Source organism: Mustela nigripes, chromosome 17 (genome assembly GCF_022355385.1).
Source record: "Mustela nigripes isolate SB6536 chromosome 17, MUSNIG.SB6536, whole genome shotgun sequence".
Taxonomy (NCBI): Eukaryota; Metazoa; Chordata; class Mammalia; order Carnivora; family Mustelidae; genus Mustela; species Mustela nigripes.
The window spans coordinates 45,236,331-45,254,311 of NC_081573.1; the positions used below are offsets into that span (position 1 = coordinate 45,236,331).

General features: G+C 45.4%; 1 protein-coding gene across 4 annotated transcripts in view; it reads left to right on the top strand.

The window, feature by feature from the left end:
- Window positions 1–17,981, top strand: part of ZFHX3 (zinc finger homeobox 3) — a 246,602-nt gene that overhangs the window by 206,444 nt on the left and 22,177 nt on the right. For all 4 annotated transcript variants that reach the window (XR_009400758.1, XM_059382054.1, XM_059382055.1 and 1 more), the window contains 2 exons: window positions 9,365–9,498; window positions 9,654–9,854. Coding sequence is in view for 3 of the 4 variants with exons in the window: in XM_059382054.1 (XP_059238037.1) it covers window positions 9,365–9,498; window positions 9,654–9,854 (335 nt within the window). In the remaining variant the exon portion in view is untranslated. The remainder of the gene's footprint in view (window positions 1–9,364; window positions 9,499–9,653; window positions 9,855–17,981) is intronic.

Consider the following 17,981-nt stretch of genomic DNA (forward strand, 5'->3'; position numbering starts at 1 on the left):
GGTCACACAGCCAGGCTGGGAGCCAGTGCGTGGTCAGCGCTGCGAACCGCTGCGCTTCGTCACCTAGCGAGGGGGCCTGAGGCCTTTGCATAAAGGGAACTCGGTCCTAGGAAAACAGCAGGTGGGAAACATCAGTTCTGAGGGAGTCCCTGAAGGTGTACAGAAGCCCCAGCCCCACCCCACAGGTGGCTTTCCCAGCCCTTCGGAATGCTCTGAGCCAGCCTGGGACTCGGGGGTACGGAGAAAAGTAGGGATGCAAATACGGCTGGGGTTCCTCTTTGTCTGTACTGTGCCGGATACCAAGACGAGACCTTTCCAGTCTCTTGGTCCTTTAAACCCACATGGGAAAAGAGAATCAGAGAATCCTTGCCATTTCCGCCCGCCTTGCAGGGGGCATGAGTGATGTTGTCTTTCTTCCCCAAGTACAGATTCTCATACCATCCTGCTGAACCTGAATTAGCAAAAACAAAACAAAACAAAACAAAAAACCCAAACAAACAAACAAAAACAAAAACCAAACAACAACAACAAAAAACAAAAAACATCCTTGGGCGGATCATGGGGGAAGTTGATTTGAAAGGGTGCTGGGAAGTTCACTTCAGAGCTCTTGGTGCCTGTCACTGTGCTCGGACCTGGATTTGATATGTTCATTTTCACAAGTTCGCTTTCATTCTGAAAATTTCCTGAGTATTTGAGGAAGATAGGTTTGAGACAGAGGAGAAACTGGAGAAGTATTGTTTTATTCCCATCTCTGGGACTCTGCGCTGTGCTGGGGCCCAGGGACCCTAACTCGCCTAATTAATGTTGGATTTGATGGGGACTCGGTGAACCTCTGTTAATTAACTTTGGCCTAGTCTCTGAATGACCCACATTGCCCCCTTGTTTTGAGCTACATCTTACACCTCTAGACTTGTGTTCTGTCCGTGCAAGGGTCTCTGAGGTCCTTTCTGCCCTGGCTTTCTCCAAATCCCTGTAATTCATCCAGGGGACACAGTTGATAGCGCAGCCCCTCCTCACCCCCCCGCTGTGGCCCTCCATCCTCAGAGACACAGTGACCAGGGCTGCAGACGGCATCTGTGGGCACCTCAGGAGGCTGTGCCAGAGGAAACCAGGATACCGGGGGCCAGGGGGGATGGTAGTGGGGAGCTGACAGGAGGCCAGAAGTGGACAGGCTGACAAAGACCTCAAAGTGAAGAGACATGGCTTGGCCCCGGGACCCCCCAGCCTCCAGCACACAAGCCAAACACATGGTGGCAGCCCAGTGCTTGAAGTTATTAAATAAACGGACAGCCACTGTTCTAAAAGGTGGTAGCTGGTGGCTCTGTTCTGTAAAGGTGGTCCCTTCCCATACCTGCTGCACGGGGAGCAAGGTGTCTCCAGATGGAATTGTGGGGTGTCCTTTCACGAACTCAGGTCCATACAGTTAAGCAGCCTGACGCATATTTCAGCATGGAATTAGTGTAGCAGATTGACGCCTCTGATGTAGGGCCCAGCCCTGTTTCCTCCCCAGAGATGCAGAGCAGGCAGCTACCAGTCTGCCCAGGCCCACCCGTCCACCGCGAGGCTGCTTACTGGGGAGGCAGAGGCCCTGCAGCACAGCGCGATCATGCTCTCCCAGCCTGCTGACGCGGGCGCGCCGGAGCCTGTGTGGATCTCTGCATCCCTCTCAGCGCTGAAGCAGAGGGGACCTGGGGTCAGTGAAGCCTGCTGGTGCCAGGACCAGGCAAGCCAGCGATGAAAAGGTGCTTCCTCCTTCTGCAGACGGGAAGAGCCCACGGCCGGCTGCCTTCTTTCCACAGAGGTTCTCCAGGACACATAGAAAGAACAAGACGTCCTAGGCAAGGTGGTCTGTGGTTATTTTGGGTTATACAACAGGATAACAGAGCACATGGAGGCTAGTACTCTGAATTTCTGGCTTGGAAAATGTGTCTCCATTTGTTCTAGAGCAGGCAGGGTCCCTGAGGGGTGGCCACATTTAGTCTTTGACCTTTGGCCTGAGGAGGAAAACACGTAGCTTGGAGACCAGGCCTAGGGGCCCTCCGGGAGCAGAGAGGATTCGAGTGTCTCGTCGGCAGCGGTCATTTGGGGGTGGACGGGCAGATCCACCTACACCTGCCAGGCCCCCGCTTGTAACTGTGGTCCCCACCGGCTCCGGGACGCAGGGACTGAGTGAGGGCAGTTCTGAAAGTTCAGGGCATCAGTCAGGAACTCCCTAGAAATGCAAATTCTCTGAATCAGACTGCTTTTGGGGGGCGTGGCCTGCTCTCCTCATTTTAACAAGCCCTCCCAGGGATTTCTGACTCACACTTGAGTCTGAGAACCTTGGGGCTGTGATCTTGTGACATGCATGGGGTTTCTAGAACTCTTTCTCCTTCAACTGAATGGCAGGTCCTGAGCCCCCAGCTGGGTGCAGAAGATACTGAGCTTTCCCGAAAGGCAGTAGTTCGGCAAACCCCGAGTCTTGGCAGGTACCCTCTCGGATGGCAGGGTTGGAAGTGAGAAAGAGGTCTGGTCAGAGAGAAAGGGTGTCACCATGAAGCGTGAATGAAGGTCTAGAAGTTTTTGCCTGCACACTGGCTACAGGTAACACGAGGGATAGGGACACCGGGCCTCACTGCACGGTGGGTGCAACCTCCTGGGAATCTGTAGTTCTTTCCAAATAAAAAGCAAAATAATAATAATAATAATAATAATAATAGTAACAGCAATACTTAAGATCTTCTGCATTTCCAAAGTGTTGGCCCATCTAGTTCACATCCGACTTGGAAGAGAAAAATAATCAGCGGTTCCCTGAGTACAAGTTACACCCGTCTGTAGTATTATTACTCAGATTTTCTTTGAAACCCTTTATAGAAACAGAAAGAGGTGTCTGAGAAGTTGATGATACCAGGATGTCTTACTCTCTCCATCTAGGCATATTCTCGTACCTCTTGAGTAGGTGGCTAAACGTCTCTGAAATGCTTTCTAGGGACGAACACAAGCCGTGTAGCTTGCACTTACAGAGAATGAGACTGTGTCTGAAGAGAAGGTTCTTACCCCCACCAGGCTGGAGTTTGAGACCTGTCCCACACCTCTGGGCAGAAATGGGAGAGGAGCCCCCCTACTCTGCCTCAGCCGCAGCCCGGAGACCACCCCCCTCGTATATGTGACCAGTGCATGCCTCTGATTTCTCTTGGAAACATCTTTAAGTGCTTTAAGGTAGAATGAGACTGTGCATTTAAAAGACCAAGTTGGCAGCAAAGCACATCCTTTAGAGGAACTGCTGTTCTCTGTATTAGGGGAGGAAGAAAATTTAGCCAGTTCTCTGGCCACTTATCAAGAGCAGTTGTTGCATAGAGATGGGAGTATGAAATCCTAGCCTGTCCTCCGGGGAAGGAATCACAAGCAAACACCAAGAGCAGCTGCACTTTGAGCGACAGTGTAAGGTCACAAAGTCCAGAAGCACAGATTACCCCATGATAATGCTACATTTCTGCTGTCTAGAGGAAGTCTGACGCTGAAGGAGAAGAGCTATGGAAAGAGCACACCGAACCTCCCATTTCGTCGTCATTATGAGCTGAAGTGACCATTTGCAGATCTGGTCACGCTTCTGAGTCTTCTAGTGTGCTGGGGTAGTTACCCCAACTCCAACGTTATACGGAGTCGTGTGAGGTTTTTTCCTCCTCGTCAATGGAGAGAGATGAAAGATTGCAGTAAATTTCTGGGGCAGGTGGCAAGCTGGTTTACGGAACGCAAGGCGATGAGAACCCCTGGCTTACGGAAAGTAGCATGAATTAATAATCATCTAATTGGCTCCTCCATTATGTCGCTGGTTTGGGAGATGGAGGGGCTGTCAGTGGTACTTTAGCTAAGAGTCTGACGGTTGAGACATGGAGGTGGCGGCGGCCTTTGGCTTCTCCTGGGCAGCAGCTTAGGCCCTCAGTGGGCTCACCTTGGAGCCCCCATAAGGAAGAGGATCCCTTGCCACCCCACCAGGAGGAGAAGAAACGCAGAAGAAACTTCCCAGTAACGTGAACAGTGCAGTGCATGGCCGGATCTCCCTGAGGGAGGTCCCAGGCCAAAGGGAGGCTAGCCTTTGGCACAGAGTATCCGCCACACCAGCAGCCCCATTGAGTCACGAGATGAATTTTGCTTGTGAACTAGAGAAACTACTTTTACGTACTTTGGATTTTTTTGATGTCTTGGCTAGTAGTTGGGAGGAAGCAAAAAACTTCATTTCCAGTTTTTCTTAAGCTTTCTTCTTCATGAGGCAGCAACTCCATGCCTTGCCAGGTTTCAGAGTAGTACAGAGCCCATCAGCAGGTGACACATGGGGCCTTAACTCCATGGGTGGTCTGTAGCATTGCGAATACATCTTTTAGGTTTCCTGTGGCCAAAATTTCAGTGACTCATATTTTAATTCATTAGTGAGGACTGGAATTGGAAGACTGGTTCTAACAGGTGAAGTTCCAGAGGCTGTTTTCAACCATACTTGGTCATTCTTTAAGCCCCCGAAGTTTGTACTATTCTTTTAAAGTCAGTCACTTCCTACATGGCTTGTTTTAATTGTTTTTTGTGCCTAGAAACTAAGACTATTTCTTGAAAATCACAAGCAAAACTTGCATGATTTTAGGTTAGTGCCCCTTTTCCCCCATCCCCTCTAATTAAGTATGACAAGAGGGGTACCTTTTGAATTAATTATTTTTAGAAGTTAAATACTTTCCCAGTAGGTTAAAAGCACAGTTAATGGAAGTTGATGTCTCCGTGCAGAACTGATTTGCCCTCCTATAGAAGCCATGTGTTGACTGCTATGTTTCCTTTTGGGATAAAATTATTTTGCCTTCTGGGTAGAGAATAAGACAGAGAGTCATGAGTCAGGTCTGCCTGTCTTAGTATTTGTCTTTTTTGGTCGTGGTGACCAACCTGTCACAGTTTAAGGGGGGGAAACGGTGGCATGGCTTTTGGCCCAGAAAGGCAACTTGGAATTTTTCATACCCTCTAAGAAGGACAGGGACAAGTTGGGTAGGACAATCTTAACTCCTGACAAGCAAGTGCTTTCTCACTCCCTAGAAAGTCTGTGTGGCAAGGAACACACAGCTTACATCCTGTCAGTCTGCAGTAGGGCTTGGGACCCACCATCCCACTGTCACTATTCCATCTGCCTCGCTCGAGAGTATGTAATCTGTAGCCCGCGCACTCACGTGGGTGCTTGCCACATTTCTCTCCCCTTCCGAGTGCTAGGAGCCCAGCATGTTGCCTGCGGAAGATTCGCTGAGATTTAACACATATTTTTAGATGACATAGCTGCCAAAATGAGAAAATTGCTTTAACCAGCAAAGTAAAAAAAAACAAAAAACAAAAAAAAAGACAAAAAAACAAAAAACACCTGATGTTTTGCAGAGTACAGATCCAAATGCCAAAATTGTCAAGGACAGTTGAATTTAAATGCTGAGCTATTTAAATTGTAATATTAAAAATAATATAAGTACTTGGTAATCTTAGAAAATGGGAAAGTGGTCCATGATTCCATTACCTAAATACAACATTTTCTTCTAGTTTTCTTTTTTTAAAAGATTTTTTTTTTTATTTATTCATGAGAGACACAGAGAGAGGCAAAGAGGGAGAAGCAGGTTCCCCACTGAGCAGGGCGCCTGATGTAGGACTTGATCCCAGGGCCCTGGGATCATGACCTGAGCCAAAGGCAGATGCTCAACTGACTGAGCCACCTGGGCACCCTAGTCTTCTTTTCTAGCACTTATTTTTTTCCACAGTAGTATCATGGTATACATATTTTTCTTCTTAGCATTCTCAAGAACTTTCTACATTGATTCACAACTATCATTTGTAATGTCCTTTAATACCATTCTTTACTTGAGCATCCCCTGTTGTAAGAGACCTAGATTGTTTCCAGTTCATTTTGTCATTAGTATAAAACCCACTACAGGTAGGAACCCTTCAAGTTGTTTGGCTTTTTGTTGCCAACTAAACCAAAGGTTCCAGGCACTGTTTAAACTAAGGCTCGTCTCCGAAGTGCATGTATTTCCAATTAATTGCTGTGATGTCATAGTGGCCTTAAAGTGACCAGTAATTGATTTTTTAAATAATGTTTCCTAGACTGTGACATCTCTCCTTAAAGTTTAGAAAAGTCTTCAAAGCAGAAACCCAAGGTACTTTCTCTTCGTATTCGTGTGGTCTCATTTACTTAGGCCTCCAATGTGTGCCGAGACAGAACTGAAATAGAAATTGATTTTGAGACTCTGGCCCTTTTGACGTTGTTCAGAGAGAAGCAGCTTGAGGAAACCTCAGACTGTCTGTGGCCTGTAGTCAGCCCTCGTCCAACATGCTGACAGAGAACTTGCGAAACTGTTCGCATGTCCACAGAAATTATATAAAGACCTCGATGCCATGTCTTGATAGAGATTGACATTGTAATGACTGAGGTCAAGCTAGCAGGGGGCTGTCGGCCTACTGAACCTCACTCTCAGGAGCCATCCCCACATCACCCGGGGAAACACGATGGGATTGTAACTGGGTGTTAATAGAATCTGTTATGAGAATGGCACAGCTTTATCTTCAGGGAACGAGCTCATGAGCTACAGGTGGCTAATGTCCACTTCTAACCACATCAGGTCTAATAAACATGCAGGCTGTCCAGGATAGAAGGGACATGAGCTCCCGAAGTTTGTTTTTTTTTTTTTTTTTTTACAACAGAGGGTGCACTATTTCGTATTAGAGCAGGGCTGCTGTGTTACTGGGGAGAAAGAGGAACAAGGGAGATCATGCTGATTTTATTTTAAAAACAAAACAAAACAAAAAAAAACACTTTATAGGACTCCTTAGCTTGAGCTCACAAAGGAAGCTTTAGAATTCCAGAGCAGTTTGTTTGGGGGGCGGGGGGAAAGTAATAAAAGTTCCCTGCTCCATGCAAAGGGAGAGGATAGTGGCTTCTGAAACCAGAATTCTCACCTCTGCAACCTCGTTACAATTCACCATGCGTTCCGCACTGAAGGGAGAGGGAGGACTCTGGTCAGACGAGGCCACTAACACCTCATGGGCTACTCTCTGCCTTTCGGCTCCCAGTGAGAGAGACGAGTCGGGTGGTCTTGCCCTGGGTGCTCGTCCCCTCCCGCGGCTGTGCAGTGGCGCACCTGACAACCTTCCTACCAGGGGGGTTAGTGGCAGACTGAGAGCCTTTCCAAGAGAGTGCGTGGTCGTGGAAAAGAGAGTGTTGTTTTCGGGTCAGGCGGACTAACAAAAAGATGGGGAAAGGGTGTTTGCAGTGGCATCTGCGTCTTGGTTTGCCTCTAGCGGAAGGAGGAGCAGATAGCAGCTCGTTCCTAACTAAGCACAGAACCCAACCGGTGCCTGCAGGTCGGAGGTGGAAATGAGCAAGGGATGGCCATACCAAGTAAGCATCTGTAAGTGCCACATCGTGCCTCCACTCGCCCCATCTGCAGAGTGCGCCTGAACTGTTAACACAGAGAGGGTAACCAGGAAGCAGAAATGGAAAATGATGGGGAATAAAGAGTCGGGGGGCACTTGAGACCCTGAGCCATTAGTTGAGGACTCCTGTTGGGGGAGTGTTCAGGTAGGAGCCTATCACACTGGGCGGTCGGAAACCTGTGACACGGGGTTCCTTGAGGGGTCGGGAGATGGGAAGTGGGCCGTGGGGGAACCGGTCTGGAACGCTACAGCACCAAGTTAATCGGCGGCGAGTCCATCACATTAAATATCCAGCCGTCATGTATTACCTTTCAAGTGAAAATGAATAACTCCCATTAAGAGCAAAATGGGTTTGAAGTCGATTCGAGACAGATTAAAGTACTGTTATGAATGTGTGTGTTGGGAGGAGGAGGGGTCTGTGTATAAAATGCTTGTCCTTGTACTTTTTAAATAATAGATGCCCTACAAACTTATGTAGACCAGGTTACCAAGATACTGGGGTGTAAAGGTCACAATATGTGCATTCTGGGAAGAGCATCAACTTCCTGGAATATTTCCTGCATTTAGCAATTTTTTTTCAAAATTATTTGTGGCCTTATGATTTTAATGAATAAAATTGATTTTCTAAAATTGTTTATTAAAGCACACATCTATAATGACAGCATCTTGGTATCCATGTCAGAACAGATTTCAAAGCTGAGCATAAAGTGGAAACACAGTCTAGGTAACTAGACCAGGTGAGACAGGCAGCAGTTTTATGAAAGAGCAAAAATTAGGCTTTCTAAACCAGTGACCTCAGTGCCTTGTCAAATTATTTTTCATTGAGGGGATGGGCATGTATTTCTCACTACCATCTTGAGGATTTTAGTAATCATTTTTAGCAAAATTGTGAAAAATGAAGTTGTGTGTCCAAAACACGCGAGAGAACCAACCCTTGAATACTGACCGGGTTTTGGAATGACCAAATCCAACCATGTTGGGATTTGTGTTTACAATGGAGAGTCCCCCCTCCCTGCCCCCCCAGTTAAGCCCTTAACCCAGTGGTTTTCTCGCAAAATCTTCCAGATCTTTTTCCATGCTTCAGAGGACTCCTTCTGCCCACACTGTTCGCTATTTAAGTCTCATGTGACTCTCCTCGTTAACTGTTTTTTTTTGTTTGTTTGTTTGTTCATTGTTTGTTCATTTTGTTTGTTTGGTTTTGGTTTTTTGAGGTTTTTTTGGTAGAATGGGGTGTGGTTCGGGCAAGCAGATAGGGGGCTTTCCTCCTTCCCGCCCACTCTGAATAAACGCTTATGCCTGGAGCGTTGGCTAGATTTTAAGTTGGATTCATGCCCTAACTATTCCACTCTTCAATTACTTTTTCCCCGAAAGCAGGTTGCTAAACCCAAACTTGACTTTTTCCCCAAGTATTTGTATGCAGAGCCACATGAACCTTTCTCAGGTCACACTTCTTGTCTCTAGTGACATGCTGTGCTGTGTTTCCAAGCCCTGGGACTGTCAGGTTGGGAGCACAGAGTCGATTACATCCATGGAAGCAGAATGTGTCGGTTCTGGAGTTGTGTGGTAGTTGGCAAAGCAACTGGTCAGACTCTCCCACCCACTTAGGCCCCCATCGGCCGGCTGAGTGTGTCCTCATTGGGGGAAGTCAATACTCTGAATTTAGCTTAATCTACTTCCGAGCATTTCAGTCCATTTCTTTATCTTTTTTTTTTTTCTTAGTGTTCAGTTGTTAAAGTAGTGACAGAAATTCATGGGGGAAAAAGGAACACTTGCTTCTTTTCCAGCGCGCTTGATAAGTCAGTCCGGATGCTCATCCTACTTGAATTTTGGTGTTTCGAGAAAATCCTGTGCTATAAATGAATGTTGATTTTCACCCAGCACCAACCCTCTGGGAGCTGGCCTGGTCTGGCTGCTATATCGTGTCTTCTGCTTTTTCTTCCAGCATCGTCCAGCCAAGCAGAGAAGGAGCTGACAGATTCTCCTGCAACCTCCAAACGCATCTCCTTCACAGGTAGCTCGGAATCTCCTCTCTCTTCAAAGCGACCTAAAACATCAGAGGAGACCAAACCAGAGCAGGTGAGACCGGAAGGGGCTCTGCCCGGGGCGGGGTGGGGGGGTGCGTTTTAGACACCAGCGGGGGGAGCACAGTCTCGGGTGGGCGGGCTTGGGGCAGACCCAGGCACTGGTGGGAACCGGATATTCAGCCAGAGGGTGGGCGTGTTCCCCCACAGATGTACCAGTGCCCCTACTGCAAGTACAGCAACGCTGACGTCAACCGGCTCCGGGTGCACGCCATGACGCAGCACTCCGTGCAGCCCATGCTGCGCTGCCCCCTGTGCCAGGACATGCTCAACAACAAGATCCACCTCCAGCTGCACCTCACCCACCTCCACAGCGTGGCGCCTGACTGCGTGGAGAAGCTCATTATGACGGTAAGGCGGCAGGCGGCGAGACCTGGGGCGTCGCTTTCCCCAGAGGGCAAAGGTGATGTAGGAACGTGGACAAGATTCCGTGTTGCTGGATGAGCAAGCCAGCGTAGAGTCGGAAATGTCAAAAATGATCCTAGTTCTGGGACCTGGGTTCTCCTGCCCCTGCCTGCGGCTCAGCGTGACCACGGGGTGACTGTGGCCCGGAACACGGAGGACGTTTGTGTTCTCCGCCTTCCCTTGTCGGCGCCCCTCCCGGGCTGGCGCACAGGTCTAGGTGAATTAACCGTCCCCATGAGGTTAGAGTTCTTAGGACTCTCCAAACCTTTAGTAAATCGGTCATGTTCTGGGTTTGCTCTTAGGCTCATTTCACCCTCACAGCAGCCTTGTCCAAAGAGTAAGAGTCTGACGTGTTTACGTTGACAGCGCAGGAAACTCAGACTCAGGAAAGTTAGCCAACTTGATGCCACTTGTAAGTGGCAGAGTTGGAATTCGAGCCCGTATTTTCGAACGCTCCAAATGTGACCCCGTGATGTGGGAGTTTCTCCAGGGGCTGCTTTGATGCTCAGAACAGGAAGATGGGACATGTGGATTCGTGGACGAGAGCTTTGCACTTTGAACATGGTGTTGCTGCACCTACAGAGTTAAAAGCCTGGCTCCGAGTGACTACTGTAACATGGCCTGAAAGTTTAGTGTAAAGATTTAAATCCCACTGTAATGTGCAAAGTTTTCAAAATACTACAGGTCATACTAATATCCTGCTATTCTCTCTGTGGTGGGACTGCTGTGCGAGCCCTTTCCTGATCACTGGAGGAAAAACGACCAAAGAGAATTAGTCTCACCTCTAACATATTTCAGTAGTGGAGTAATAAGAAGTTAATTTGATTGCCTTTTTGTCTGAAGAGTCCCAGAGAGGTCTTCTTCCTAGAGAATTTGACGTTGTAATGTGCGGGTCAGAGGCATATAACCTCTTGGCGTGTCCTATCCCATTTGGTTATGCAAGGTGGATGCATAACGTTCTAAGTGATGTTTAGTCGTGAGGAACGTATAATTGATAATGCATCAAGAGAACTTTAGCAGGCAATAGGGAACCTGAAGGTGACCTAGCATAAGTTTCATTTCAGAGATCTTTCAAGTATAAATTCACTTTCCATGGGTATTTTCAGATAAACTGGTGAACATCGTGAAAAGACCCGTCTTCTTGGAATGGGTGGGTTTCTGTGTTATAGATATTGACATTCTTACCAACCTTGGAAATAACAAGGGGAATTTCTCAGGCCTCATCACCCTTCCCACTGATGGCCTGGAACGATAGGAGCCTGAAGGAACAGAAGGAGATGTGGGGAACAATTTTAATACTTAATGACATTTTCTTTTGTTCAGCTGGTTATTTCTCCTGTTTAAGACAAATCTGGTTTATGAAATGTGAGCTATAGTAATCTGTATGGCCAGTTCACATTAAACAGTAGGTTTCATGTATATATCACTAGGGACTCGAATATAAATTATATTTCAAATATCCATTGTCTGTCATGTTTTTAGAGCAGCAAAAGTAAGGTACATTTCACGTAGTGAATCAGGTGGTCATGATGAATCTTCATGTACCAACAGAGTCTTAAAGGACAAGATGGTACTACTGCGTTTCTGGGGAACCAATCCCTAAGCTATTCTGGATGTCACTCACTAGCATCTTTTCAGCAGTGATTCTTAACCTTTTTGCAGACTCAGATGAAAGTGATTCTATAGCCTTACTGGGTTATTCTATGCACAGTAAAGTTGAACACCCACTGTTAAGATTACCACTGAGGATTCTGCGCATATAAAACTGTATATAATGCCAGGGAGCATAAGAAGACTGGAGAATTCATAAATGGAACCAGGGTAATAAACCCTCTTCCTGACAACATAATTATGCAGGGGGAATGAGATCCCTAAAGGGGTTGCACTTGGCATCTTGTACTGAAAATCCTGTGCCCCTCATATACCCACAGCCGATAATGGAGATGTTATCTGCAGAAATGGAGACCTTTTTTGGAAAAGTTTTTAATTTTAATTCCGGTATAGCTAACAGTGTTATATCAGTTTCAGGTGTACAATATAGCGGTTCAACAATTCTGTAAGTTACTCGGTGCTCATCATGATCAGTGGATTCCTGGTCCCCACCACCTCTTCCCCACAGTCCTCCACCACCTCCCCTCTGGTAGCCGTTATTTTGGTCTCTATAGTTAAGGGTCTTTTTCTTGGTTTGCATCCCTCTCTTTTTCCCGCCTTTGTTCATCTGTTCTGTTTCTTAAATTCCACATACGTGTGAAATCATATGCTATTTGCCTTTCTCTTATTTCACTTAAGCATTACACTGTCCAGATCCATCCATGTTGCTGCAAGTGGCAAGATTTCATCCCCCCCGCTTTTTTTTTTTTGGCTGAATAACACTCCGTTGTGTACCTATGCCATACCACATCATCTTTATCCGTTCATCATCTATGGATGGACACTTGGGCTGCTTCCATAGTCTGACAGTTCTGAATAATGCTGCAGTAAACAGAGGGGTGCATATATGTAGCCTTTCAAATTAGCGTTTTTGTACTCTTTGGGCAAACACCTAGTAGTGGGATTGCTGGATCATAGGGTAGTTGTATTTTTAACTTTCTGAGGAGCCTCCATACTGTTTTCCACTTTGCCTGTACCAGTTTGCATTCCCACCAACAGTGCAAAAGGGTTCCCTTTTCTTCACATCCTCACAAACCCTTGCTTTTTCTTGTGTTTTTGGTGACTGACAAGTGTGAGGTGGTATCTCATTGTGGTTCTGATTCGCATTTTCCTGATGATGAGTGATGTTGAGCATCTTTTCATATGTCTGTTGGCCATCTGTATGTCTTTGGAGAAATGTCTGTTTAGGCATTCTGCCCATTTTTTATTTTTAAAGATTTAAAAAAATTTTTTTTTATTATGTTAGTCACCATACAGTACATCATTAGTTTTTGATGCAGCGTTCCATGATTCATTGTTTGCTTATAACTCCCAGTGCTCCATGCAATACATGCCCTCCTTACTACCCATCACCAGGGTAACACAAACCCCCACCACCCTCACCTCTGAAACCCTCAGTGTGTTTCCCAGAGTCCCTAGTCTTCCATGGTTTGTCTCCCACTCTTGATTTTTCCCCCTTCATTGTTCCCTTCCTTCTCCTGATGTCCTCCCTGCTATTCCTTATGCTCCACAAATCAGTGAAACCATATGATCATTGTCTTTCTCTGCTCACTTATTTCACTCAGCATAATCTCCTCCAGTTCCATCCATATTGAAGCAAATGTTGGGTATCTGTCCTTTCTGATGGCTGAGTAATATTCCATTGTATATATGAACCACATCTTTATCCATTTGTCTGTTGAAGGGCATCTTGGCTCCTTCCACAGTTTGGCTGACATGGACACCACTGGTATGAACATTGGGGTGTGTGTGGCCCTTCTTTTCACTACCTCTGTATCTTTGTGGTAAATACCCAGTGGTGCAATTGCTGGGTCATAGGGTAGCTCTATTTGTAACTTTTTGAGGAATCTCCATGCTGTTTTCCAAAGTACCAACTCACATTCCTACCACCAGTGAAAGAGGGTCCCCCTTTCTCCACAACCTCTCCAACATGAGTTGTTTCTTGCCTTGTCAATTTTTGCCATTCTAACTGGTATAAGGTATGGTGTCTCAGTGTGGTTTTGATCTGAATTTCCCTGATGGCTTTATAACTTTGAATAAACCTAACCAAAGAGGTAAAGGATCTATACTCTAGAAACTACAGAACACTTAAGAAAGAAATTGAAGAAGACACAAAAAGATGGAAAAACATTCCACGCTTACGGATCAGAAGAATAAACATTGTTAAGATGTCTCTGCTGCCCAGAGCAATCTATACTTTGAGCACCATCCTGATCAAAGTACCAATGGCATTTTTCAAAGTGCTGGAGCAGACAGTCCCAAAATTTGTATGGAACCAGAAAACACCCCAAATCGCCAAGGAAATGTTGAAAAAGAAAAAGCTGGGGGCATCACATTTCCTGATTTCAAACTATATTACAAAGCTGTGATCACTAAGACAGCATGGTACTGGCACAAAAACACATAGATCAATGGAACAGAATAGAGAGCCCAGATATGGACCCTCAACTCTGTGGTCAACTAATCTTCGACAAATTGGGAAAAAATATCCAATGGAAAAAAGACAGTCTCTTCAATAAATGGTGCTGGGAAAATTAGACACCTAATATACAGAAGAATGAAACTTGACTATTCTCTTAACACCATACAAAAAAATAAACTCTAAATGGATGAAAGACCTCAGTGTGAAACAGGAATCCATCAAAATCCTAGAGGAGAACATAGGCAGTAACCTCTTCAACACTGGCCACAGCAACTTCTTTCAAGACACGCCTCCAAAGTCAAGGGAAAGAAAAGCAAAAATGAACTTTTGGGTCTTTCTCAAGATAAAAGCTTCTGCACATCAAAGGAAACAGTCAACAAAACAGAGAGGCAACCCACAGAATGGGAAAAGATAATTGCAAATGACCCTACATATAGAGGGCTGGTATCCAAGATCTATAAAGAACTTCTCAAACTCAATACCCAAAATACAATCAAGTCAAAAAATGGGCAGAAGACATGAACTGCCCATTTTTTAACTGACTTATTTTCGGGGGGGGGGGGGGGGGCGGATTTAAGTTGTTCTTTATATGTTTTGGATACTAACTGTTTATTGGATATATATTTGCAAATATCTTCTCCCATTCAGTAGGTTGTCTTTTGCTGATTGTTTGCTATGTTAAAAGCTTTTTATTTTGATGTAATCCTAATACTTTATTTTTTCTTTTATTTCCCTTGCCTCAGGAGACATATCTAGAAAAATGTTGCTATACCCAATGTCAGAGAAATTACTGCCTGTGCTCTCTTACAGGATTAAAAAAAAAAAAAAAGATTGATTTTAGAGTGAGAGAGAGCACAGGTGGGGAGGGGCAGAGAGAGATGGAGGGAGAGAATCTCAAGCAGACTCCCCACTGAGCATGGGGCTTGAGCCTTGACCCTGAGATCAAGACTTAGCCGAAATCCAGTGTTGGACACTTAATCAGCTTAGCCACGCAGGTGCCCCTGTTTTATAGGATTTTTATGGTTTCGGATCTCACACTTAGGTTTTTCATCTCTTTTGACTTTATTTTTGTGTATAAGGAAGTGGTCCAGGTTCATTCTTTTGCATATTGCTCTCCAGTTTTCCCAATACCATTTGTTGAAGACTGTCTTTTTCCCTTTATGTATTCTTCCCTGCTTTGTCAAAGATTAATTGACCATATAATCATGGGTTCATTTCTGGGTTTTCTGTTCTTTCTCATTGATGTGTCTTTTTTTGTGTGTGCCGGTACCATACTGTTTTGATTACTACAGCTTTGTTGTATAACTTGAAGTCTGGAATTAAGATACATCCAGTACTTCTTTTTCAAAATTGCTTTGACAATTCAGGGTTTTCTATGGTTCCATACAAATTTTAGGATTTTTTTTTCTAGTTTTGTGGAAAATTCTGTTGGCATTTTGATAGGGATTGCATTAAATGTGTAGGTAGCTTTGAGTCATGTAGAGATTTTAAGTTTTGTTCTTCCAGTTCATGAGCATGAAGTGTCTTTTCATTTCTTTGTGTTGTCTTCAATTCTTTTATCCGTGGTTTTTTTTTTTTTTTTTTTAAGATTTTTGTTTATTTATTTGTTAGAGAATATAAGCAGGGAGAGCAGCAGACGCAGGAAAAAGCAGGCTCCCTGCTGAGCAAGGAGCCCAATGTGGGGCTCCCTGGGACTATGATCCCGGGATCCTGGGATCATGACTCAAACCAAAGGCAGATGCTTAATCGACTGAGCCACCCAGGCGTCCTATCAGTGTTTTATAGTTTTCTGAGTACAGGCCCTTCACCTCTGTGGTTAAGTTTATTTCTTGGGTACTTAATTATTTTGGGGGCAATTGTAAATGGGATTGCTTTCGTAATTGTAGATTACGAAATGTAGATGTTTCTGAAATGTGGGCAAATTATGGGAAACGTATTGAGTATAGGAAGTCACTTTGCTAGCAACAAGAGGAAGTTAATGGACTTAGAAACAAAGTTGAAAGTTATGAGAAATGTAATCATATAAGGGTTTCACTCTTTACTTAAGTATATGTAAGGATGATTTGGTACTCCGTACGGGAGAAGATGGGAGTTGCTGCATGGCTGTCAGTACTGAATTGGTTTTCCAAGCTATGAGGATGGTTTGCCTTCAGATGATGAAACATTTCCACCTTGATCCTTTAGTTCAGCGGGAAAAGATGAGCAACCAGGGTTAGAGGGGAATTTGTGGCTGTAGCTTTGGGTTGGAGTTTGCCCTGATGAATCAAAACAGATGCCAATGTTCTTTTGGAAAGTTTGGTGTTAAAATGGAATTTCCAATTGTTTTACAACTAAGTGATTATAGTAATCCTGTGGTTAAAAATCATGCCCCTGGAGGGTATTTTAACTGTAGTTTTATTAGAAAATTGGCCATAGGAAAGTATTGGTTGGGCTTTCTGACTATATATCTGTTTGTTCCTGGTTAACTGGAGCAGGAAACTCTCTGTAAACTGCATGATGCGAAAGGCCCCTCAAATCAGAGCTCCATTTTTAAAAACACATCATTAAGGAATAGCCAGTGTACGGTCATTCATCCTCCAAGAGGAGAAAGTTGCCTCTGCTTCATCCCTGAGTGGCCAGGATGAATGGCAGTGAGAGGAGTGACTCTCCTTCCTTGCCAAACGGTTTGACTGTCAGCTGCGGTCGGTTGCAGAATCGGAAAAGCCAGCAAAATCCACCCAATAGACAATTCTTGGTAGACGTCGGCTATGTCCAGGGTATTGAAAGCTATAAATTCTGATAAACATTTGCTGCTGTCTGGGTCCAAGGTCGCAGGATTTGGCTTGAATTGGGTTTCAGTCCTTCTAAAAGTAAATTTCGCCCTGATAAATGGAAATAGATTACTTTCTACACAATGTCTTTCCGTTCAGTTGTAAATGGAGAGTGTTTTGAGGAGGCTTCATTTAATAATACCTTATCAGACAGCTTTCAGGAACCTGCAGTGTCTAATATGTCTGTTGCTATGGTAACAGCTGCTTGCTTATGCTCTGCATCTCATATCTGTGTCTTCCATGGGCCCCCTTCTCTTTACCGATGAAGGGGCTTGAAAAATATTCTCCACTGGGAACAATTGCAGCTCTGGTCCTCCACTGTGGAAACTGCACCCGCAGCACTTCATTCTGCTTGGCCTATTGGAAACAGACCTCCAAAGAGTGTCTTTATACACGTCATATGAAAGAAGGAAATCTATAAAGCCTAAGACAAGTGCCCCACCAGACCTGCCGGAGCAGACTGCCCCCAGTGTCGGCTCCATAGAACTCTTACCTACTTACAGAGAAGTTAACAGATTTTAAGCTGGTGGTAGGGATGTAGGAGCTGTGTCTTTCTGTGCCTTCATATTCCCACTCTTGTGGGGAGAAGGGGTGAGGGTGGGTAGCAGGGGTGGGGGGGGGTGTTTCTGGCCTCTACATGAGAATGGGAAGGGCCACCTACCATGCATTTCAATACTCTTAAATTATTCTAATTGATCACTGTCCTTCTAAGTGACAGGACACACCACTGGGCTCTTGGAGCATTAATAGGAGGAAATTGTTTTTGTTCCTCAGTCACTTAACAAAATATAACCTCATACTGGAGATGGAGGTGGGGACCTCAGCAGCCCAGGAACACCTTTTTCTCTAGCCCTTCATCTTTTCTCCCTTTGGTAGTTCTTAATTACCCCTGCTTTGCTGTACACGCACAGATTTCCCTTCTCTGCTCCTGGCCCTGCACCCTGCACTGGCTGCAGCTTTCTTCTCCCTCTCTCCATCCGTCTCTCTCCCTCGCCCTGCCCCCGCTCAGAAGCAATAGTTTGTCTCCTGTGATTTCTTTCTGTCATTGTCTGTGTCTCCCTGTGCTCCTGCGCCTCTCCATCTCTGAGTTTCTGGGACAGGCTGGCTGGCTGGCCCCCCCAACTGGGGCAGCGGGTGGCCACCAGCCCTGGGGCTTTTGCACCTGGTGGGTACCAGCTCTCTCACTTTGTC